At 47.3% G+C, this 23,775-nt stretch overlaps 1 protein-coding gene across 7 annotated transcripts in view; it reads right to left on the minus strand.

The window, feature by feature from the left end:
• DENND2A (DENN domain containing 2A) overlaps positions 1 to 23,775 on the minus strand; it is a 123,971-nt gene that overhangs the window by 47,640 nt on the left and 52,556 nt on the right. For 6 of the 7 annotated variants that reach the window (XM_016945472.4, XM_016945469.4, XM_016945471.4 and 3 more), the window contains 6 exons: positions 22,982 to 23,109; positions 20,925 to 21,046; positions 9,242 to 9,442; positions 5,092 to 5,185; positions 4,209 to 4,259; positions 2,554 to 2,741 (listed from right to left, as the gene is read on the minus strand). In XM_016945472.4, the coding sequence (XP_016800961.2) occupies positions 2,554 to 2,741; positions 4,209 to 4,259; positions 5,092 to 5,185; positions 9,242 to 9,442; positions 20,925 to 21,046; positions 22,982 to 23,109 (784 nt within the window). The remainder of the gene's footprint in view (positions 1 to 2,553; positions 2,742 to 4,208; positions 4,260 to 5,091; positions 5,186 to 9,241; positions 9,443 to 20,924; positions 21,047 to 22,981; positions 23,110 to 23,775) is intronic. The other variant, XM_016945474.4, reaches the window with a different exon arrangement.

The raw sequence follows: 23,775 nt of genomic DNA on the forward strand, positions 1-23,775 counted from the left end.
AATTACACCATTAGAAAAGACTGGAAGAAAAAGAAAATGTTAACAGTGACGGTCTCTGTGTGGTGGGATTACTAGTGATTTCTTTCCTAATACATTTCTGGATCAGTTTCCTTTTAAACAGTGAATGTGCAACTTTACTCTAGAAAAAAAATTTAATGTGGGTGACTCCAGGCTGGAAACAATAATCATTTGATCATTATGGTGAGTCATTAATTAACTAACTCATGAATTAATGCTTCCTTGATTCCTACAACACTGATTAAGCATTGCCACGTGAACAGCATTGTGCTAGGCCCCAAGGCAATGAACAGGATAGCAGGACAGCCCTTCACGCCTCAGTGATCTCTGTTGTGAGTCAGTGTGAGCATACCCAGCGGCCTCTCTTACCCATGGGCAGCCCCCGGCAAAAAAAAATCTGGGCATACCTGTAGTAGTGGGGTGTCAGGAGCTCATTCCTTAGAGGTGTGATAGCTAGAGGAAGGTGAGTGTCACCTTTGGAAGGCCGGTGCCTATGGTTTACTTCAATCTACATAATTGCTATCCTAAACTCCAAAAATAGGACTTGATTGTGGTGTTAGAGCACAGTGGGCAGGATGGAAGGAAGGCTGGCCTACGAAAGGAGGGGAGGCCTGGGGACAGCAGGCTCTGGGCCTTGGTAGATGCTGGGGTTATGCCTGGGTGGTGATGGCAAAGGGAGTCCCTAAGTGGGCAAGGACAGAAGCTCCCTCCCTTCTGCCCTCCCTGAGGCATGAGTCTGTCCAGAGACCATCAGATTCTACCTAGTGAATCTTTGCATGCTTTTCTGGGGGTGGGGGGAGATGGTTATTTTATGTCCTCCTGGGAGAGTTTAAATTCCTTGAGGACAGGAGACACATTTTGTTTATCACTGTAATCCCCTAGGGCCAAGCAGAAAATTGCTTGAATGCAATATATTCTTAGTAAATTCTGGTTGAACTGAATTAGAATATGGTGGAACCTCTTTAATACTGATGTCAAAGCCTAAGAATAATTTATAAATTATTGCCATGTTGCTTCAGGCTATATTAAGTGCCATTTTATTTATTTTATTTTAGGTGCCATGATTTAACATATGGTAAAGCTGAATCCACACGGCCATGGTCCATGACATAAAAGTGTCCCAGGTGTGTGAACCACAGTGAGTCCATCCTGAGTAGGGGCTGGGTAAAATGAGGCTGAAACCTACTGGGCTGCATTCCCAGATGGTTAAAGCAGAGACAGGAGGTCGGCACAAAATACACGTCATAAAGACCTTGCTGATAAAACAGGTTGCAGTAAAGAAGCCGGCCAAAACCCACCAAAACCAAGATGGTGATGAGAGTGACCTCTGGTAGTCCTCACTGCTACACTCCCACCAGCATCATGACAGTTTACAGATGCCATGGCAACGTCAGGAAATTATCCCATATGATCTAAAAAGGGGAGGCATGAATAATCCACCCCTTGTTTAGCATATAATCAAGAAATAACCACAAAAATGGGCAACCAGCAGCCCTCAGGGCTGTTCTGTCTATGGAGTAGCCATTCTTTCATTCCTTTACTTTTTGCAATCTCTGCTCACTGCAAGCTCTGCCTCCTGAGTTCAAGCGATTCTACAGCCTCAGCCTCCTGAGTAGCTGGGATTATAGGCACCTGCCACCACGCCCAGCTAATTTTTGTATTTTTAGTAGAGAGTGGGTTTTGCCATGTTGGCCAGGCTGGTCTCAAACTCCTGACCTCAAGTGATCCGCCCACTTCGGCCTCCCAAAGTACTGGGATTACAGGCGTGAGTCACCGCGCCTGGCCTCCTTTACATTCTTAATAAATTTGCTTTCATTTTACTCTGCTGACTCGCCCTGAATTCTTTCTTGTGTGAGATCCAAGAACCCTCCCTAGAGGTCTGGATTGAGATCCCCTGCCTGTAACAAAAGGAAGGGACATACACAAAGATGCACAGCACACAAGCAAAGCAGAAGTTCAGCATAGACACAAGTATGATGCTGCTTAGGGAGACTTGGGGCTTCAGGGGAAAGAGACTTCTAGGCTAGGTTAGGAAGAGATGTGGCTGGCTGGATAAGGAGATGGAAGGAAAGGGCAAAGAGGATGGCACGGTCAGCACAGGGACCGCAGCAAGTGAGAAAGCATTTCTGGCCATACTATTTTTTTTTTTTTTTGAGACGGAGTTTTGCTCTGTTGCCCAGGCCGGAGTGCAGTGGCGTGATCTCGGCTCACTGCACCCTCCATCTCCTGGGTTCAAGCGATTCTCCTGTCTCAGCCTGAGTAGCTGGGACTACAGGCGTGCGCCACCAGGCATGGCTAATTTTTGTATTTGTCTGGCCAAACTTTTTAAGTCCCTGAATCTCTCTTTTCTGGGACCTCCCAAATTCTCTAGCAGCAGCATTTTTTTTTTCATCTGATATGCCCTAATTAGGACCCATTTTCAAGATTCTAGATGCTAGGTGTTCCTCAGACTCCCACACCTCCCTCAATTCATGAGTCCCAACAAGGTGATGGTTAGAACCCTGGCAGGCCACAGGGACCTGGCCACCCTGTTACCTTCAGAGGGAACTGTTGGGTGAGTTCTGGCACGTAGGCAGCCCCGGCCTGCTTCTTGTGCAAAGACACAACCACAAAGTACTCGAAGAGCTGCCTCTCCTGGTACTCGATGAGTTCCCGGGCAAGTGATGGGTACCGAGGCGCCTGCTTCAGCCGGGACTTCACGTTGACCAAGCGCTGGCTGTGAGCTGGGTGAGGGAGGGAGAGAGAAAGAGAGAAAGAGAGAGAGAGAGAGAGACAGAGTGAGCAAAGAGCCTGAAATGACCATGAGTCCATGTGGAATTGTGCCGAGCTGCAATAGGTTATGTAATTCTCAGCTCAAGTACTTTTTTCTAATCCCCAAAGTGTTTCTGTGTCTAACAAATTAGTAGGAAACTCTTTATTTGGGATCTCTGCCAAAGTTCTGGGAGAACCAACATTCAGTTGGCTACCAAACCAATCAGGGTGCAGGAGCCTGGCTCTGCTCTGCCATGGTTTTGCTGTCTGGACTCTGGGCAGAGGCTGAAGATGTCCTTGCCTTCATCTGTCTGATGAGATGGGGACAGTGACTCCTCCCCTCACCCATTTCCCTCGTCTTTTGGTTGGTGTGATGTGACAGAATCCAGACTATAGGGCTCTTGGAGCTGGGAGCTTTGTAAACATCCCTTGTGACTCAACTGGCAGAGATCCCACTAACTCAGGAACTCCTGTCCACCTCCCCTCCTGCCACTAACTCTGCAATGAAATGGCCTTGCTTCATTCTAGAGGTGAGTCCAGGAGCAGCTGGGTGTCAGAGGCGAATGCAGCAGGGTCACTGAGTGGACAGGTCCCTGTCACCTCGTTCAGCAATCTGGACTTGCTTTCTTTTTTTTGAGATAGAGTCTCACTCTGTTGCCCAGGCTGGAGTGCAATGGCGCAATCTCAGCTCACTGCAACCTCCGCCTCCCGGGTTCAAGTGATACTCCTCCCTCAGCCTCCTGAGTATCTGGGATTACAGGCACCTGCCACCACACCTGGCTAATTTTTCATATTTTTAGTAGAGACGAGGTTTCACTATGTTGGCCAGGCTGGTCTTGAACTCCCGACCTTGTGATCCACCCGCCTCGGCCTCCTAAAGTGCTGGGATTACAGGCATGAGCCACCGCGCCCGGCCCCTGGACTTGCTTTCTTTGGCTTCTCCCTGGGGTCTGAAAAATTGCAGAAAACTCACTAAAGCCTTGGCCTAGACTATCTAATTTTAGACCCATAGGGACCAATTATTTCAACAACTTCATCAGACAGATGAACTAGAGGCCCTGGATCTTAAGTGATTTCCTCCAGATCACACAGTAATTTGAGCAGAAGTGGGCAGAAGCTCCAGGTCTCTGGAGCCTTAGGGCTGCAGTGTCAAGCCTTGAAGTGTGGAAAACCCTCAGGACATAGGGAGAGGCATGGGAGCAGGGGTCGCTGCCGTTACTGTAGCCACCCTGGCTCTCAGCAACTGTAGTGCCATTTTGATCATGCCCATGACGGACTGGCCCTGGAGCACCCTGTGGCCCCACTGTCTCCCGAGATGTCCACGCCTTGCCGAGCAAGCTCCGGCAGGACGCTTCTGTCCCTCATACTAAGGAGGAGGGGCCACCTTTGCAGCTTCCAAGTCACCTGCCTGAGTCCTGCACAGTAGTGGCTCTCCTCACCTTTCAGCTTCTCCTCTGTGTCACTGTCAGACTCACTGTTCTCATCCGTCACTAGAAGAAAAGAACAAGGAAGAAAATTGCAAATGTGAGTTCTTCTCATGTAGGAAACTCTTTCTATGTGGTAGCACAGATCAAATGTTCTAATTCAGAGGGGATGTTGAGTTGCCTCTTTTTTTTTTTTGAGATGGAGTCTTGCTCTGTCACCCAGGCTGGAGTGCAGTGGCGCAATCTCGGCTCACTGCAACCTCTGCCTTCCAGGTTCCAGTGATTCTCCTGCCTTAGCCTCCTGAGTAGCTGGGACTACAGGTGTACGCCACCATGCCTGGCTAATTTTTCTATTTTTTAGTAGAGACAAGGTTTTGCCATGTTGGCCAGGCTGGTATCGAACTTCTGACCTCAGGTAGATCCGCCTGTCTCAGCCTCCCAAAGTGCTGGGATTACAGGCGTGAGCCACCGCGCCCGGCTTCTTGTTGTCTCTTTCAATGTATTGCACAAACCACGTCTCGTCCAACTCGATGTACTGCCAAATTAATTTGGCTCTAGTTCAGATGGTACTAGATGGTACCTATATCAGATAATACAACAGAAGGTCCTGGCCCCTTTTGTGCAGGCTAAGCAAGGAAGGCTGCTCCCACAGTCAGGCCAGGGCCTGCAGTACTGGGCTGACTTGGTGGTGGACCAGGACAAGGATGGGGAGGCAGGGGACATGCTGCCCCGGCTGAGCTCCCAGCCCCACCACTGTCCCAAAGACAGTGCGGGACATTTACAAAGCATCAGCTTGTTCTCCTCCTTGGCGAGCCAACCAGAAAAAACAGGAAGCCACTTCTGGAAAGAATCTCTTTTCCGATTCTTGCGGGAGGAGGGCTGGTGGTGGGGGTTCTACCTTTTCCTGAGTTGCTCTCCATTGACTGGGACAGCCTCTTCACCCGTTTCTTTCCTCTCCGGACCTCATAAATGGCGTTGATTCGCAACACCAGCTGCCAGACACCAGGAGAAGAACAGCCAGTGTTAGCAGCCCACTCTCTGTGGCAGCTGGGCTTCCCTCACTGCCCCTCTCCTAGGACAATGGAGGGCCAGGGCCAGGGCCAGGGGGAGTGGGAGAAACTTCCCATGGGCTCGTGGGTGTCTTTCAATCATTTTTTTTTTATTTTTTTGAGACAGAGTTTCGCTCTTGTCGACCAGACTGGGGTGCAATGGCACGATCTCAGCTCACTGCAGCCTCTAACTTCTGGGTTCAAGAGATTCTCCTGCTTCAGCCTCCTGAGTAGCTGGGATTACAGGTACCCACCATTATGCCCAGCTAATTTTTGTATTTTTAGTAGAGATGGGGTTTCACCACATTGGCCAGGCTGGTCTCGAACTCCTGACCTCAGGTGATCCACCCACCTTGGCCTCCCAAAATGCTGGGATTACAGGCGCGAGCCACCGCACCCAGCCCAGTCATTTTTTTCTACCACACAGGAACATGACTGTCAAGGACACTAAAGGAGGCTGCCAGCTCCACTGCCCTATGAGCGTCTGTTGTCTGGATCTGCTCACGAGCAGCAGAGACCCATAGGGAGACAGCCCACTGCTCATGATGCGATGGCTGCTTTCCCTCTGAGGCCTCGATGTCACTGCGGCTTGGGAAGGAGCTTTTCCTCCCAAAACAAAACAAGAAAAGGAAGAGACAGAAAAAAAAAGTTCCCAGGCAGGGCTCCCTTCATGGGAACCATTCCAAAGAATGTCAGAGCAGCCCTGAGTGGGGTGGGAACCGGGATTAGAACTGCTCCCGAGCCCTAGCTTGGGACTTCGGGGAGTGGTGCCATGCACCCGAGCGTGCAGCCCCATCTGCAGAGGGACACGCTCCCCAGACGTCATGTACCCTCCATGTGTTCACAGAACACGCACATGCAGTGTGCAAGTGCACATGGATACCCTGGTGTGGGACACATCCCAAGCCTCCAAGCAGGCCACTCAGCCTACGTGGTCTCCCCCATCACCACTGCCAGACGCCCTGTGCCCTGCCCCTCCCCACCTCCCAGGCCAGCCTAGTTGTCTGATGCATTTGAAAGGAGACCTGCTTCCATGGAAAATGTTTTTCATCTTTCAGACCAAAAAAGTTTGGTGTTTCCTATGTATTTGTTTTCCCTCTTCTTGCGTGAGAAGCTGGTGAGTGCGAATTTATATATTTTGCTTTGCTGGGTTCCCCAGGGCTTGCTATCAAAGAGTACACATTCATGGCCTATGTGATTCAGAATCCCACACATGGAGGAACTCTAAAATTAGTTGTTCTGTGTGCTTACAAAATTAATCTTATTATCTCACAGCTATATGTTAAATGTTATATAACACTTTTATCTGTATAGGTCAGTAAACAAAAATATAGGACGGTAATCAAGTTCCATGTTCTATAAATATTTTATTTATCTATTTATTTTGAGACAGAGTCTTGCTCTGTCACCAGGCTGGCGTGCAGTGGCGTGATCTTGGCTCACCACAACCTCTGACTCCCGGTTTCAAGTGATTCTCATGCCTCAGCCTCCCAAGTAGCTGGGATTACAGGTGTGTGCCACCATGCCCAGCTAATTTTTTTGTATTTTTAGTAGAGACGGGGGTTTCAACATGTTGGCCAGGCTGGTCTCGAACTTCTGACCTGAAGTGATCTGCCCACCTCAGCCTCCCAAAGTGCTGGGATTACAGGCATGAGCCACCGTGTTGGCTTGAATATTTCAATTCTTATTTTCAATATTTAAACATTGTCTGGCCCTCTTTGCTTCTAGCTGGTTGGGTGTCTCTGGGCCATTTAGTTGGCTTCTATGGGGTCAAATGTCCTCATCGGGAAAATGAAGGGGTTGGAGTGTTTCAACAGTCACTTCTGTTGAAACACTCCAACTTTCTAACAGCCAAGTGTCCATGGACGGATAGATGGATTTACAAAATGTGGTATATACATACGATGGAATACCATTTAGTCTTAAAAAAGAAGAAAATGCTGACACATGCTTAAACCTTGAAGACACTAAGCAAAGTGAAATGTCATTCACAAAGGACGATTCTGTGTGATTCCACTTACGTGAGATATTTCCAACACCCTAACTTTCTAGGTTCTAGGATGACAGTTCTTAGCTGTCCTCAGACTTGCCAAGTCCTTTCATAACCTCTCCTAGTGCTGCCAAGGTGAGTCACTCAGTAGGCACCACTACTTAAAGGCGCATTCCCTAAGTGGACTTCAGCAGAACCATCTCTCTCTCTCTCTCTCTCTTTTATTTTTAGTGGCAGCATCTCGCTCTGTCACTTAGGCTGGAGTGCAGTGGCATGATCATAGCTCACTGCAGCCTCTAACTCCTGGGCTCAAGTGATTCTCTCTCACCTCAGCCTCACATGTAGCTGGGACTACAAGTGCACACCACCATGCCTGGCTAATTTTAAAATTTTTTTGTAGAGATGGGGTTCCACCATGTTGCCCAGGCTGGTCTTGAACTCCTGGGCTAAAGTGATCCTCCTATCTTGGCCTCCCAAAGTGCTGGGATTACAGGTGTGAGCCACTGTGCCCAGCCTCCCTGGACTTTCTTTCAGGTCAATGGGTCACTCAGAGAAGTCCCTTGAAAGCTACAGACAGTGTCCCACACGGAAACTTATCTGCATAAAGTTTTACATTTTTATGGGTTTCATGACCCCCTAAAGCCCATCCATGAACTCTGAAATTAAGAATCCCTGCTCTCCAAGTTCCTGGCTGGGCACGGTGGCTCATGCCTGTAATCCCAGCACTTTGGGAGGCTGAGGCAGGCGGATCACGCGGTCAGCAGCTCGAGACCAGCCTGGTCAATATGGTGAAACCCCGTCTCTACTAATAATACAAAAATTAGCTGGGCGTGGTGACTGTAGTCCCAGCTACTCGGGAGGCTGAGGCAGGAGAATCGCTTGAACCCAGGAGATGGAAGTTGCAGTAAGCCGAGATCACACCACTGTACTCCAGCTTGGGCAACAGAGTGAAACTCTGTCAAAAAAAAAAAAAAAAGAAGTTGATCTTGAAGGAGTTCAGGACGTAACTCCCCAAAATATGCCACTTTGGCATATTAGTTGTTTTTAACTAAAGACACTTGAAAAACAGCAGGTGCACGAAGGGCGCTCTGACCTTCCCTTTTCTTCTTAAAACAGGAGATGAAACTCCATGTAAAAGAGGCCCTCCTTATAACAGGAGGAAAGAAACATTATCAGCAGCGATGGGGAGTTGAGGCCAAGAGAAATCTAATCAAACAAACCTTGTTTAACCCCTATCTTCCTGGTTACTTTTCCACAATTGCCGCTCTTTCTTCAGCCTAGTATATAAGCACATAGGCCCAGTCACTTCTTTGGGTCTTACATTTTTCTTTTGAGGGCTCCCACGTACTTGTAAATAAAATGAGTATGCATTTCTCCTGTTAATCTGTTTTACGTCAGTTTAAATCTAAGGCTCAGCTGGAGACCCTAAGAGGGTAGAGGAGAAATTCTGCCTACCCTACAGTACCAAATTGGTCAATGAAGAGAGACCAGAACTGCAGCACTGAAATTGAGCAAAAGGAAATGTAACCAACAACGGATGCATAAAGATGTATATTTCCAAGCCCCTGGGAATATTTTACCTTTTTGGCTGCAAAGAGCCACAAGAGGTATTGTTGACAAGGCTGTCTCAGAGCACAGACTGGGACCTGCCTCTGCAGCGGGTGTCGACCGTCTCAGGTCAGAGCATGATGGATGGAGTTCTGTTTTTTGTGGCGGTGAAGGAAGGAGCTGTGGCTTTTTGAGGATAGGCATTAAAACCTTGTCTGGGATTAGACAAGCAGCTAAGATTGGGAGAAGAGTGGCTAAGAGGAAGACCACAGGACCACAAAAATGATCAGGACGAAGGTCCGGATATTCCAGCCTGCTGGCTTCACTGTGTCCCCCTGGCCTGCAGCAACACAGGTGGGAGAGGGGCCAGTGATGTATTCTCCACCCAGACCCCTCTGCAGTCTTCTTTCACAGAGAAGGGGTCATGCATACCTGAGCAAGAAGCTTGTTGCCACCATTACCTTAGGTATCTTTCTCTTCTTCCTGCCATTCTGTGGGTCTCCAAGGTTAAAGAAAATGTCATCAGGGCTGCTGGGAGTGGAGGGAGGGCTGATTTTGGAAGGGGACCCAGTTCCATCCCGACTCAGCTTCCTAGTGTCCAGCAGCTTGAAGTTCCTCCTCTCTGAATTTTGTCGGAAAAAAGCAGGTTTGGACAATGACTGCTGTGAGGGAAAAGGAGAAAAGAAGAGTAAATGAATTCAAAGGAGACTGACCGGGGGATAACTGGTGGTGCCAGGGACGAGACAATGAAATTGAGAAGAGGAACTGGTCTATGTTCCCAGGTTAGGTGGAGTTTGGTTATGCCAGTAAGTGTTCAATGAATACGTATCATCCAATTACCAAAACTGTGTGTGATGAGCGATGTAAATCTAATCCAGTTTCTTTTTTTTGAGATGGAATCTTACTCTGTCACCCCGGCTGGAGTGCAGTGGCGCGATCTCTGCTCACTGCGACCTCCGCCTCCTGGGTTCAAGCAAGTCTCCTCCCTGAGCCTCTCGAGTAGCTGGGACTGCAAGCACACACTGCCACGCCCAGCTAATTTTTCGTATTTTAGTAGAGACGAGGTTTCACCGTGTTGCCCAGGCTGGTCTCGAACTCTTAAGCTCAGGCAATCCGCCTGCCTCAGCCTCCCAAAGTGCTAGGATTACAGGCATGAGCCACCGCACCTGGCCCGGTTTCTCTTTTTAGACAAGTGCGAGGTCACCTGCCTCAATCCCAAGACGTTACAGCTGAGGCTTTCTGACAACCCAAGACACATGGACTAGGGGTTACAAGGCCTAAGCCTCACTTTGGCCTTGCTGCAGGATTGCTGAGTGCCTTTTATACAAGGAATTGTGTTTCTTTGGCCCTCAATATCTTATTTCTAAAACAGGCCTCTTCAAAGTCAAAATGCTGGCCAGATGTGGTTGCTCATGCCATAATCCCAGCACTTTGGGAGGCTGAGGAGGATCACTTGAGGTCAGGAGTTTGAGACCAGCCTGGCCAACATGGTGAAACCCCGTCTCTACTAAAAATACAAAAAAATTAGCCAGGCGTGGTGGCGGGTGCCTGTAATCCCAGCTACTCGGGAGGCTGAGGCAGGAGAATCGCCTGAACCCTGGAGGCGGATGTTGCAGTGAGCTGAGATCACGCCACTGCACTCCAGCCTGGGTGATGGAGTGAGACTGTCTCAAAACAAAACAAAAAACAAAGTCAAAAGGCAAACAAAATACTTGCTAAAAAAATTTAGAACCCATAGAAGATAACTCACAGAAATTAACTCATTTTCCTAAAATACGCTACAAATTAATGAGAAAAAGACTAACGACTCAAAAGAAAAGCAGGCAAAATAATGGAAAATTTAGAGAAAAAGAAATACAATGATTCTTAGATATATAAAAAGATTCTTAGCTTCATTCCCAAGAGAAAAGAAAATTAAAGCTCCATTAAAGAAACATTTTTTTGCTCAGAGATAAGAAAATTTGATAGCTCACTCTGTTGGTGAAAGTGAGGGAGAAAAGTCACTCCCACACTGTCATACAGGGTTGGTGGGAGCATCACTTGGCACAGCTCTACGGAGGGCAGTCTAGTGTGAGCTAACAAAATTATGATGCATATAGCTTCAGACCCCGCAATTCCACCTCTAGGAATTTACTCTGCTGATATACTCTTATTTGTGCAATGTTATTTTTTACAAGGAAACATAGTGTGCAAAGGATATTGTACATTGCCACATGGTTTGTAATCACAAAATACTGGAAATAACCTAGATATCCATCAATAGAGGGGCTGGTCAAACAAATTATGATATACCCACACAGTGGAATACCATGCAATTATTTAAAAAATCTTAATGTACTTGCCGGGCACAGTGGCTCACGCCTATAACCCCAGCACTTTGGGAGGCTGAGGTGGGTGGATCACCTGAGGTCAGGAGTTCGAGACCAGCCTAACCAATATGGTGAAACCCCAGTCTCTATTAAAAATACAAAAATTAGCCTGACGTGGTGGCATGCACCTGTAGTCTCAGCTACTCGGGAGGCTGAGACAGGATAATTGCTTGAAGCCAGGAGGCAGAGGTTGCAGTGAGCCGAGATCACACAACTGCACCCCCACCTAGGCAACAGAGCAAGACTTTTACATCATTGACATTTTTTCATACTTCAATGCGCCAACTGTATTTTTCTTTAGTGTATTTTTTATGTTCTTTGTTTATCTTTTAGGATTCTAATGTTTTTACTATTTTCAATGAGCTCTACATAGAACAGATATTAACTATTTGTCAGGTTTGCTGTAAGTGTGCTTTTCCCATGTGATTTACTTGTATTTTTATTTTAGTTATAATAACTTTTTATATGAAAATGTGTTAATCTTTTCTTTTGTAATTCATTTAATCTCTTCTTTCTTTGCCTAAAAAAACTATCTCCTTTTAGATGTTCAATAAATATTCAATTCCATTTTCTTCCAGATTTTCTTGGTTTTGTACACATTTTATTTATTATTCCATCGGTAATTTATTTTGTGATATGTTCATCTAAACCATTTTCCCCCAAAATAACTTATCCTTGTTCTATTTAATGAAAGAGCTTTTCTTTATCAACTTATGAGGCCACATTTATCCTATCTTAAACTCTCACAGAATAGGCATATTTTGCTCCATTGATTTCTCCATTCGCTATTTGCTTAGTTCCAAAGAGTAAGTAGCAATAACTTCAGAATCTTTTCTTTTTAAAAAGATTTCCAAAAATAAAGACTCCTAGTTTCCTAAGTGGCCAGCTCCAATGTTTTATCACAGGTCTCCAAGGAGCAATAAATTGCTTAGTGCCATAAACTTTCAGTAGAGGAAGAGCTGACCTGGATTGGGCACCATAAGAGCACAAGAAGAAGGAAGAGGGGCAAGCCTTCTTCGAGGCCAAATTCCACCTACAATAAAATCCAGGGAAATGCTCCTACCATTGCACTGGAATCTCCTGTTAAACTGTTGGGAAAACCTAGGTTCTGCTTTTGTTAGAGATGTAGATTGTGATGGTGTTCATTCAAAGGAGATATGACCTATGAAAAGGTCAGAGAAGAAAGAAACCAGAGAAGGAATGGAAACACAACACACAGCTTTCTGAAGAATGTGTGGGCTGCATCTCTGAGTGGTCACCCTGCTGGAGAAAGGGGATCCTGATGTGTTCCAGGGCACCCCAAATAAGCCACCAAATGTTCAGGGAGCTTTCATGATGGGGTGGGATTTCAGTAGATATTTATTTGATAGAATGGGAAGACTTAGCTGTGGGGGAGAGTATTAGCAATGATACAGTACAATCTGACAATAGTGGTGAGGGAGAGTAAATTAGATCAAAAGAGTCTTCAAGCCTTAGAGTAAGCGCAGTGAAACAGATGGAAGAGATGATACAGCAATGAAGACATCTAATTGTCTATTGAAGGCCTTTGAAAGTGAGGATATGAATCTTGGACTTAGGGATCAGAAAACTTTTTTTTTTTTTTTTTTTGAGATGGAGTCTCGCTCTGTTGCCCAGGCTGGAGTGCAGTGGCACAATCTCGGCTAACTGCAACCTCCACCTCGTGGGTTCAAGTGATTCTCCTGCCTCAGCCTCCCGAGTAGCTGGGATTACAGGCGAGTGCCACCACGCCTGGCTAATTTTTGTATTTTTAGTAGAGACGGGGTTTCGCCATATTGGCCAGGCTGGTCTCGAACTCCTGACCTCAGGTGATCTGCCTACTGTGGCCTCCCAAAGTGCTGGGATTATAGGCATGATCCACCGCGCCCAGCCAGCAAACCTTTTCTAAAAAGCCAGATTGTACTTAAGGCTTTGTGGGCCATATCCTCTCTGTTAAAACTACTAAACTATGTCCTTGTAGTATAAAAGCAGCTGTAGATAATACGTAAATGAATGCGCCTGGCTGTGTTTCCATAGAACTTTATTCATAACATCAGGGAACCAGCAGTTGCTTGTCACACCCAGAACTATAGCATAAAAGGGAAGTCACTCTAGGATCCTAAGAACGATGTGTCAGACTGTGGTCCAGAGAAGATTCTAGCTTTTGATCAGAGGACCTTACACCAACATGTATGGCACCTAATCCCATTGTGTCCCTCTGGAGTAACCTCAGGGGCTTAGCTCTGCTGAGAGGCTCCCAGACACCCCTAATTGTACAGATCTCCGACTCATGATGGCACAGCAAAAGATCTGTAGTGTCCAAAAGGGAAAAGAGACAAGAACCCTGATGGTCTGAGGTCCAACCTCCCTGCTGAAGCCTCTTCAGTTGTTTCAGGAGAGTGGCCAGGGGACATCCTGGGCGGGGTGGGGGGTGCAGTGGCAAGGAAGCTGTGTGCCCCATCAGAGGGGGCCAAGCTGGATTCGAGCCCAGGTTCATTAACCCTTCTTGTCTGTGAACGGTGGCTGGTGGCTCAATTCCTTCCAGTCCTCTACTGCCCCTGACTTTACTGCCTCAGGAGACTCTGCCTGTGGGAGACTACAGGGATCCTTGATATTAACTATCCCCATCCCCCTCACCCATCTCAACATCATTCCTACTCTTAGGAGACCTCCTGTGCTGTCTGTCATTCACACAAACATACATATTTGCTCATATGTGCTTGTAGGTACACACATTCTTGCATGAAAAAAGAGACACTTCTCTAAATATATATACAGAGAAAGGCATACAAGGGCCAGGTGCAGTGGCTCACGCCTGTAATCCCAGCACTTTGGGAGGCTGAGGCGGGTGGATCACTTGAGGTTAGGAGTTTGAGACCAGCCTGGCCAACATGGCGAAACCCCGTCTCTACTAAAAATACAAAAATTAGCTGGGTGTGGTGGCGGGCACCTGCGCTACTCAGGAGGCTGAGACAGGAGAATCGCTTGAACCCAGGAGGCAGAGGTTGCAGTGAGCTGAGATCATGCCACTGCACTCTAGCCTGGGCGACAGCGTGAGACTTCGTCTCATAAAATAAAATAAAAATAGAAAGGCTTACAAGGGCATTCTAACAATGGGGACTAATGACATTCTATGAAGATAATGGGATACCGTGCAGGCAATAAAAACTGTTTCTAAAAATAAATTAGGCTAGATGCGGTGGCTCATGGCCTGGAGCGGTGGCTCATGCCTGTAATTCCAGCACTTTGGGAGGCCACGTTGGACGGATCACAAGGTCAAGAGATCAAGACCATCTGGCCAACATGGTGAAACCCCATCTCTACTAAAAATACAAAAATTAGCTGGGCATGGTGGCACACGCCTGTAGTCCCAGCTACTCAAGAGGCTGAGGCAGGAGAATTGCTTGAATCCCGGAGGCGGAGGTTGCAGTGAGCCGCGATCGTGCCACTGCACTCCAGACTGGTGACAGAGCGAGACTCTGTCTCAAAATAATAATAATAAAAAAAAGAAATTGATGACATGGGAAAATACGATCAATATAAAAAAGCATCAAAACTGCATATACAATATAATGACAAATCTTTTTTTTTTTTTTGAGACGGAGTCTCTCTCTGTCACCCAGGCTGGAGTGCAATGGTGGGATCTCGGCTCACTGCAACCTCCGCCTCCCAGATTCAAGCAATTCTCCTGCCTCAGCCTCCCAAGTAGCTGGGATTACAGGCACACACCACTGCACCCGGCTAATTTTTGTATTTTCAGTAGAGACGAGGTTTTGCCATGTTTTCCAGGCTGGTTACAAACTCCTGACCTCAGTTGATTCGCCTGCCTCGACCTCCCAAGATCACAAATCTTTTTAAAAAATGTATACACACATGCACACAAACACATGGACGCACACCACACGCGATGTGTGTGAGAAAATCCGGGAGGAAATAAACCAAAGTGTTAGCAGTGGGTATTGGGGTTACATGCACGTTTTAAGAGGATCTTTAAAATACACACACATAATACACATATACAAGATGTCAATCTGGGCCAGGTGAGGTGGCTCACGCCTGTAATCCAAGCACTTTGGGAGGCAAAGGTGGGTGGATCACCTGAGGTCAGGAGTTCAAGACCAGCCTGGCCAAAATGATGAAACCCCGTCTCTACTAAAAATACAAAAAAATTAGCTGGGCATGGTGGTGGACGCCCATAGTCCCAGCTACTTGGGAAACTGAGACAGAGGTTGCAGTGAGCTGAGATCATGCCACTGCACTCCAGCCTGGGCAACAACAGGGAAACTCCATCTAAAAAAAAAATGTAAATCTATTACAGAAATATTAGAAAATAGAGGCATAAAGAAAAGTAAAATTCCCCAATTGTGGATGAGTTTTTTTCTTCATTAAACTTTTCAGTAATTGAAACACTTATTCTGCATCATGTAACCAGAAAAACTTTATAATTACAATGTTTTCAGAAAAAAAAGAAAGGCATGTATGTATGCATGTATGTATGCATGTATGTATGCATGTATTTATTTTTGGAGACAGGCTCTCACTCTGGAGAGCTGTGGCACAAAAATAGCTCACTGCAGCCTTGGACTCCTGGGTTCAAGTGAATCTCCCATGTCAGCCTCCCGAGTAGTTAGGACTACAGGCATGCACCACCATGCCTATCTAATTTTTAAATTTTTTGTAGAGATGGGGTCTTACTATGTTGACCAGGCTGGTCTTGAATGCCTGGCCTCAAGCAATCCTCCCACCTTGGCTTCCCAAAGTGCTAGGATTACAGGCATGGACCACTGCACCCAGCCTGTTATTTTACTATTATTATTATTTATTTATTTTTGAGATGGAGTCTCATTCTGTTGCCCAGGCTGGAGTGCAGTGGCGCAATCTCAGCTCACTGAAACCTCCGCCTCCCAGGTTCAAGAGATTCTCCTGCCTCAGCCTCCCAAGTAGCTGGGACTACAGGCGAGTGCCACTACACCTGGCTAATTTTTGCATTTTTAGTAGAGACGGGGTTTCACCATGTTGGCCAGGCTGATCTCGAACTCCTGACCTCAGGTGATCTGCCCGCCTTGGCCTCCCAAAGTGCTGGGATTACAGGTGTGAGCCACTGTGCCCGGCCACCCAGCTTGTTATTTTTAAAAAGAACATATATTGAAAAGTATAGGCCAGGTGTGGTGGCTCATGCTTGTAATCCCAGCACTTTGGGAGGCTGAGGTGGGTGGATCACTTGAGGTCAGGAGTTCGAAACCAGCCTGGCCAACATGATGAAACCCTGTCTTTACTAAAAATACCCAAAAAATTAGCCGGCACAGTGGCCTGTGCCTGTAATCCCAGCTAGTCAGAGCGTGGGGCATGAGAATCACTTGAACCCAGGAGGTGGAGGTTGCAGTGAGCCAAGATCGAGCCACTGCACTCCAGCCTGGCTGACAGAGCAAGATTCTGTCTCAAAAGAAAAGAAAAGAAAAGAAATGGTGGGTGATGCGTAGCAAGAAAAGAAAACAGCCCCTTTCAGGAGCTTGCAGTTTGCGTTCAGCAGCAGCAGCATCTGCCCCCAGCTGCACATTGGTCCTTTCTGAGGAGAGCCTATCCGACAGGCCCTTCCCTCTCGAATGGAAATTCTAGTGACCTGAATAACTAGCCACGGCCTAATGAAATGAACATCCCAAAGATGGCTGAGGATCTCTCCGCAGCTGGTGGGGGAGGTCACATGGAGGGACTGCTCCTGCAAGCTTCAGGGTCCCAGATGCAGCCCAGATGTGGTAGATACTCCATGAATATTTGATGAGCTAATGGAGGAAGTGGTGAAGTCTCCAGCTGTCCCCTAGAACAGGGCACACAGCAGACACCCAGATGTGGATGAGCAGAATAATGAGCATGGACACGGTGTCCCGCTGAGGGCTTGCAAGGATCCGTGGCAATCAGACACGTGCTCTGGACAACTGGATTCTCTTTGTTCAGGACAGATACAGATACAGCTGGACATTAAGTTCTTGTTGACATTCTCACCTACTGGGCTTAGCTGCTTTGGTGGCAGAGGCTCTAGGTTTTCTCCAGCCCAGCAGTGACAAGAAGAAAAGGGTTGGTAAGCCTTTATTTCCTGGTATCAGGGAGGAGCGTTCTGCCCTGAATGCAGAGTTGCCTTGGGCAGATGTTTTTTTTTTTGAGACAGAGTTTCACTCTTTTACCCAGGCTGGAGTGAAGTGGCATGATCTTGGCTCACTGCAACCTCTGCCCCCCCAGGTTCAAGTGATTCTCCCGCCTCTGCCTCCGGAGTAGCTGGGATTACAGGCACCCGCCACCACACATGGCTAATTTTTGTATTTGTAGTAGAGATGGGCTTTCGCCATGTTGGCCAGGCTGGTCTCAAACTCCTGACCTCAGGTGATCCACCCGCCTTGGCCCCCCAAAGTGCTAGGATTACAGGCAGGAGCCACCACGCTTGGCCTGAGCAGATGTTTTTCATTGTTCCTCAGGGGTGAGGCAGTTCACTCCCCGCATGAAGTGGGGAGCTAGGTAGGACCCAGAGGGGACAGACCAGGTGTGACAGCTTACTTTCTTCTTCTAAGTCAGGCTTCTCTGCCATGGGAAATGAAGGATTTCCTAAATGTTGAAGACATCCCTATCCTAATGAAAACACCAACAACACATTTCCAAGGCAAGCAGAGAGCATTTGCTAATTGTCAGTTGCCATGGATTATTCTTGATGACACCCTTTTCCATATGAGAAGAGAAATGACAGTTAACTGGTGCAGGCAAGTATTGTAGCAATTTATCTGGGTCTGTAAGATCCATCCTTTGGGATAGGTTGTTCCCTCACCTCTTCCAGAAGCCTGGTGGCAGGCAGCATCCCTTTATGGCCATCAAGCACAGGAGACAGGCTTCAGGTGGAGACAGCCCCGCCTGCCAGCGATGCTGACCCTGTGGGGCTGGGACAGGAAGACCACTGCTTTTCCTAGGCTGGAAACAGAGCCTTGCCATGAGATTTAAGTTGACCTTTGCAGCTGGTACTTGGCCTTCCTTAATTTCTTCCACTAAATATTGTAGAACTGTTAGGCCTTCCAGGAAAACCAAAGAAATACAATATATACATTTTTCTTTCTTTCTTTCTTTTAACTTAGGTTTAGAATATATACCTTTCGACCTTGAGGAATTTATAATCTAGTTGGGGAGATGTTTTTAAGATATATTAAGGCTGGGCACGGTGGCTCACGCCTGTAATCTCAACACTTTGGGAGGCTGAGGCGGGTAGATCATGAGGTCAGGAGATCGAGACCATCCTGGCTAACACGGTGAAACCCCGTCTCTACTAAAAAAAAAATAAAAAATTAGCCGGCCATGGTGGTGGCCCAGCTACTCGGGAGGCTGTAGTCCCAGCTACCCGGGAGGCTGAGGCAGGAGAATGGCGTGAACCCGGGAGGTGGAGCTTGCAGTGAGCCGAGATCGGGCCACTTCACTCCAGCCTGGGTGACAGTACGAGACTCTGTCTCAAACAAACAAACAAACAAGCAAACAAAAATAACAAAAAAAGAAATGGTTTAACTGAGTGTTACAGATAATCAGAGAGAAAGAAGTCCCAGGGATTGGGATGGCTGGAGACGCTTCTTAAAGGACGCATGATTGAACTGGGCCTCAGAGGATGGGGAGAGGTCCCGGTAAGAGCCAAGGGCAGAGTTAAAAATGATCTCGCTGGTTGGCAAATTTTGGCCTGTGGGCCACATCTGGCCCACAAGCCATGTTTTTGTACAAGCCATGACTTAAGAATTAACTTTTACATTTTTAAATGGTTGGAAAAATAAATATTTCATGACAAGTGACAATCATATAAAAGTCAAATTTCGCCGGGCACGGTGGCTCACGCCTGCAACCCCAGCACTTTGGGAGGCCAAGGCGGGCAGATCACAAGGTCAGGAGATCGAGACCATCCTGTGAATGGTGAAACCCCGTCTCTACTAAAAATACAAAAAATTAGCCAGGCGTGGTGGCGGGCGCCTGTAGTCCCAGCTACTCAGGAGGCTGAGGCCGGAGAATGGCGTAAATCTGGGAGGTGGAGCTTGCAGTGAGCCAAGATCGCGCCACTGCACTCCAGCCTGGGCGACAGAGCAAGACTCCGTCTCGGAAAAAAAAAAAAAAAAAAAAGTCAAATTTCAGCATTCAGGTCAGGTGCGGTGGCTCACGCCTGTAATCCTAGCACTTTGGGAGGCCAAGGCGGGCAGATCACTTGAGGTCAGGAGTTTGAGACCAGCCTGGCCAACATGGTGAAACCCCATCTCTACTAAAAGTACAAAAATTAGCCAGGCGTGGAGGCGCATGCCTGTAGTCCCAGCTACTTGGGAGGCTAAGGCAGGAGAATTGCTTGAACCCGGGAGGTGGAGCTTGCATTGAGCCGAGACTGTGCCACTGCACTCCAGCCTGGGAGACAGAGCAAGACTCCGTCTCAAAAAACAAAAACAAAAAACAACAACAACAAAGGTTGATTGAAATACAGCCACACTCATTTATTTACGCATTGTCTATGACTGCCTCACACTACAGTGGCCACTCTCAGTAGTTACAACAGAGACCATATGGCCCACACAGCCCCAAATATTTACTCTATGGCCCTTTAGAGAGAGTGTGCATGTCCCAGGCCTGCATCAGAGGGGTAGTTGGTAGGCTCTGGATGGAGGGAGCATTTGTATGTAGGAACTATGGGAGATTAGGGGTAATGGGTGCCAAGATATCTGTTACAAATGCTAGTCCTGCAGGCAATGGGTTGAAATTACCATCTATATCAATAAGGTTACATTATCTATGTGCATATGGTATGTAACTCCAGAAAGTTCAAAAGGATACTCTGTAAAAAGAAGGTCAGCCTTCCCCCTGCCCTCTGGGCATTCAGACAGGACAACTCCTCTGAGGTCCTCAGTTACTCATGCTTGGGTATCCGCACAGAGATTTTTTTTTCACCTCCAACATTGGGGATGGAGATATTCTTACACATACATGTGTAAGTTTACATATACGTATATTCTTTCATCTTTATATATATGCATGTTATTTCATTTAAAAAAACCCACATATAGACATGTGTGAGTTTACATGCATGTATATTCTTTCATTAAAAAACCCACAGGCTGGGTGCGGTGGCTCACGCCTGTAATCCCAGCACTTTGGGAGGCCGAGGCAGCTGGATCACTTGAGCCTAGGAGTTCAAGATTAGCATGGCCAACATGGTGAAACCCCGTCTCTACAAAAAATACAAAAATTAGCTGGGCTGGTGGCGTGTGCCTGTAATCCCAGGTACTTAGAAGGCTGAGGTGGGAGGATTGACTGAGTCCAGGAGTTCAAGGCTGCAGTGCGCCGTGATTGCACCACTGCACTCCTGCCTGGGTGACAGAGCGACAACACCCTGACTCAATTAAATCAACAACAACAACCCACAAATGGCAAAATACTTTAAAACTACTGTTCTACATCATGCCTTTCCGTCTTGTATCTTAAGAGTATGCTCTATGTTAAGACATTCTTAACAGTTGTATGGGACGGATGTACCATCTTTTATTTACCCAGTTTGAGGAGGTTTCTGAGCCAGAATCTCAATCGTATTTTAGGAAGCTTTTTTGAGCAGAGGGGCTCCAAGAGAACTAGAGGGAGGAAGACCAGTCAGCCAGCGTTGTACAAATCCAGGAGCCCGGCAGGGCAGGTGGAGGTGGCCTGGAATTCCAGTGCTGGCCGGAACTCCAGAGTGCTCAAGGCCACCATGCTTTGGCCCCCTCTCCTGCCACCATTCCCAGGGGACTCATACCTTGGTGAGCGTGTCAGGGATGGAAGAGGTGGGAGAAGCAGGAAAATTCAAGACACACTTCTTTCCCAGGCAGCGACCATGTAACTCGATGTCCTCATAAGGGTTCTCCTTCATTGGCGGATCTGTGTTCAAAGGCAATGCGTCAGGAACCTGGGAACACTGAGGACATTTCCCTTTTCAAAACACTGAGGTCAGTATCTTGGCCTCTCCTGTGTCCATTCTTGTAGGGATATCTGCTGTTTTGCCATCCATGCGCCCCTCCTGTTGGCAGCAGCCCCTGATTTCACTGGGTTACCTCTCCATCTCTTCATTTGTGGCCATGGGAGATTAACTCCATCCTCAGTTTCAGCGCTTTAGCCAATCTAGGTATCCCAAATCCCTGCCTCAGTGATCAGTTCAGGGAAGGGCTCATATTCTAAGCCTAAGTGATATCACTGCATGGCTTTCCCGGGCTCTAAAGGTGAGCAAAGGACCTTGGCTGGTCTAATGAGGGTGAACCTCAGGATTTCTGCTGGGACTTGCAGGATACCAGCTCTTCTCTCCACCAAGAAGATATGGATTCCAGGAAGCTGGTGGCAGCCATTGTGGGGACGCTGGGAAGCCTGCTGAGAATAAAGCTAACCTGAGAGGTAAGAAATGGAGGAAGGGGGCTGGGTGCGGTGGCTCACACCTGTAATCCCAGGACTTTGGGAGGCCGAAGGGGGTGGATCACTTGAGCCCAGGAGTTTGAGACTAGCCTGGGCAATGTGGGAAAACCCCGTCCCTCCTAAAAAAGAAAACACACACACACACACACACACACACACACACAAATTAACCGAGTGCGGTGGTGGGCGCCTATAATCCCAGCTACTTGGGAGGCTGAGGCAGGAGAATCGCATGAACCTGGGAGGCGGAGGCTGCAGTGAGTTGAGACTGTGCCGTTGCACTCCTGGGTAACAGAGTGAGACTCCTGTCTCAAAAAAATAAAAAATAAAAAAGAAAGAAAGAAAAGAAATGGAGGAAGGAAAAGCTAGTTTAGTTGGGTTTTCTGTTCCTTGTAACTGAAAGCATCCTCTTGGGCAGTCACTGCTAAGAGAAGTCCAGATCTCGCTCCCATTTTAGATCTGGGAATCCCGCTACTTTGGCAGGAGCCCATCTCCAGCAGCCTGGACACAGATGCAATTCCAATTGCTTAGCTAAGCATCTGCCTTCCTCAAATTTTCTATTTCCTCCTTCTGTAAGTTTTTTCTAGTATTGATGATTACATGCCAGCATGCCTGCATATATCCACCCTACCTGCCCCTCACCAGCACACACATATGGGTTTCTCCCTTTTATCAGCTTGTTTCTTCCCCCACCTTTCACCCGCACCATAAGCAGTTGGAGCTCGCCCTTCACTAAAACCATCAACCTCCCCAAAGATGACTGAACTCACCAAACTCTGAATCTGAGACCCACTCTGAAATCTCAGAGGACGCTTTAGAGCCAAAGTTACTTCTTAAATCACATTTAGTCTGTGTTCTGATGCCCTGTTAGTGCCACACTCTGACAGTTTCTGAAGGAGGCTCTGTTGTGTAGTGTTTTCTTTCATTCAGTAATCCCTGCAGTTGACTGAGCATCTGTCATATGTGAGGTAGTTGACACAACATTCTCTCCAGTCCTTAACCTCGCAAGGGAGCTAGCTTCATCCTCATTATGCAGATGGGAGAACTCAGTTCAGAGACGTGAAGTCACTGGCTCAATGTCCTGCGGCCAACAGGCAGCAGAACCAAGATGTGGTTCTGGATCTTCAGACTCCAGGCCCCACGCTTCTCGCTATGCCACGCTGCCACACTGCCTCCTTGGCCACTCATTACCAGCTAGTCTTCCCCCTCCAGCCCTAGGGTCTGTCATATATCCCACAAGGCTCACTCTCCCACCCCACCTGCCTGCTCTTTCATCCGAGTGCAAAGGTGTCTTCAAGTGTGTGTGTGTGTACATGTGTGTGCACGTGTGTTTCCAGCAGCCAGCCCCATTCTCCCTCCCCTTTCTCCCAGACAGACTCAGATCCGCACACAGACGCTGTGGCTTCTTACCTAGAATGTCTTCATAGACGTTCTCCTCCGATAAAGTGCGTGTCAGCCCCAGCTTAGTCTGCGCGTACCAGTCCACCCTGCTGCTCTCAGAGGAAGACTGCAGTAAATCTTCAAACTCATAGGACTTTCTGGAATGTGCCAGATGGGAGGAAAAAACAAAGAATTTGAATCAAATTAGGCTGTTTCAGAGAATATATTAATATATCCCCTCGGCCAAATTTTCTTTTTCTTAGAAAAATTGTTACTGAAATCAACTTCTTTTATTTTATTTCATTTTTTGAGACAAAGTCTTGCTCCATTGCCCAGGCTGGAGGGCAGCGGTGCCATCTTGGCTCACTGCAACCTGCGCTTCCTGGGTTCAAGCAATTCTTCTGCCTCAGCCTCCGGAGAAGCTGGGACTATAGGCATGCACCACCATGCCTGGCTAGTTTTTGTATTTTTAGTAGAGACAAAGTTTCACTGTGTTGGCCAGGCTGGTCTCGAACTCCTGACCTCAGGTGATCTGCCTGTCTTGGCCTCCAAAAGTGCTGGGATTATACACTGTGCCCGGCCTGAAATCAACTTCTTTTATTGTAAAAGGTGTGAAAATCCATGAATAAGAGATGTGGCTTTTATGTGCAAGAATGTTCATGCTATTATGCTAAGTGAAAATAATAAAGTATATGTAAAAAAGTAAAATCCCAACTTTGTAAACAAACATAGACATAGAAAATAAAAAAGGGGGCCGGGAGCAGTGGCTCACTAGTATAGACAGGGACTGTCTATACTATTTTACAAATCAGGACACGAAGTTT

Source organism: Pan troglodytes, chromosome 6 (genome assembly GCF_028858775.2).
Source record: "Pan troglodytes isolate AG18354 chromosome 6, NHGRI_mPanTro3-v2.0_pri, whole genome shotgun sequence".
In the NCBI taxonomy this organism is placed as follows: domain Eukaryota; kingdom Metazoa; phylum Chordata; class Mammalia; order Primates; family Hominidae; genus Pan; species Pan troglodytes.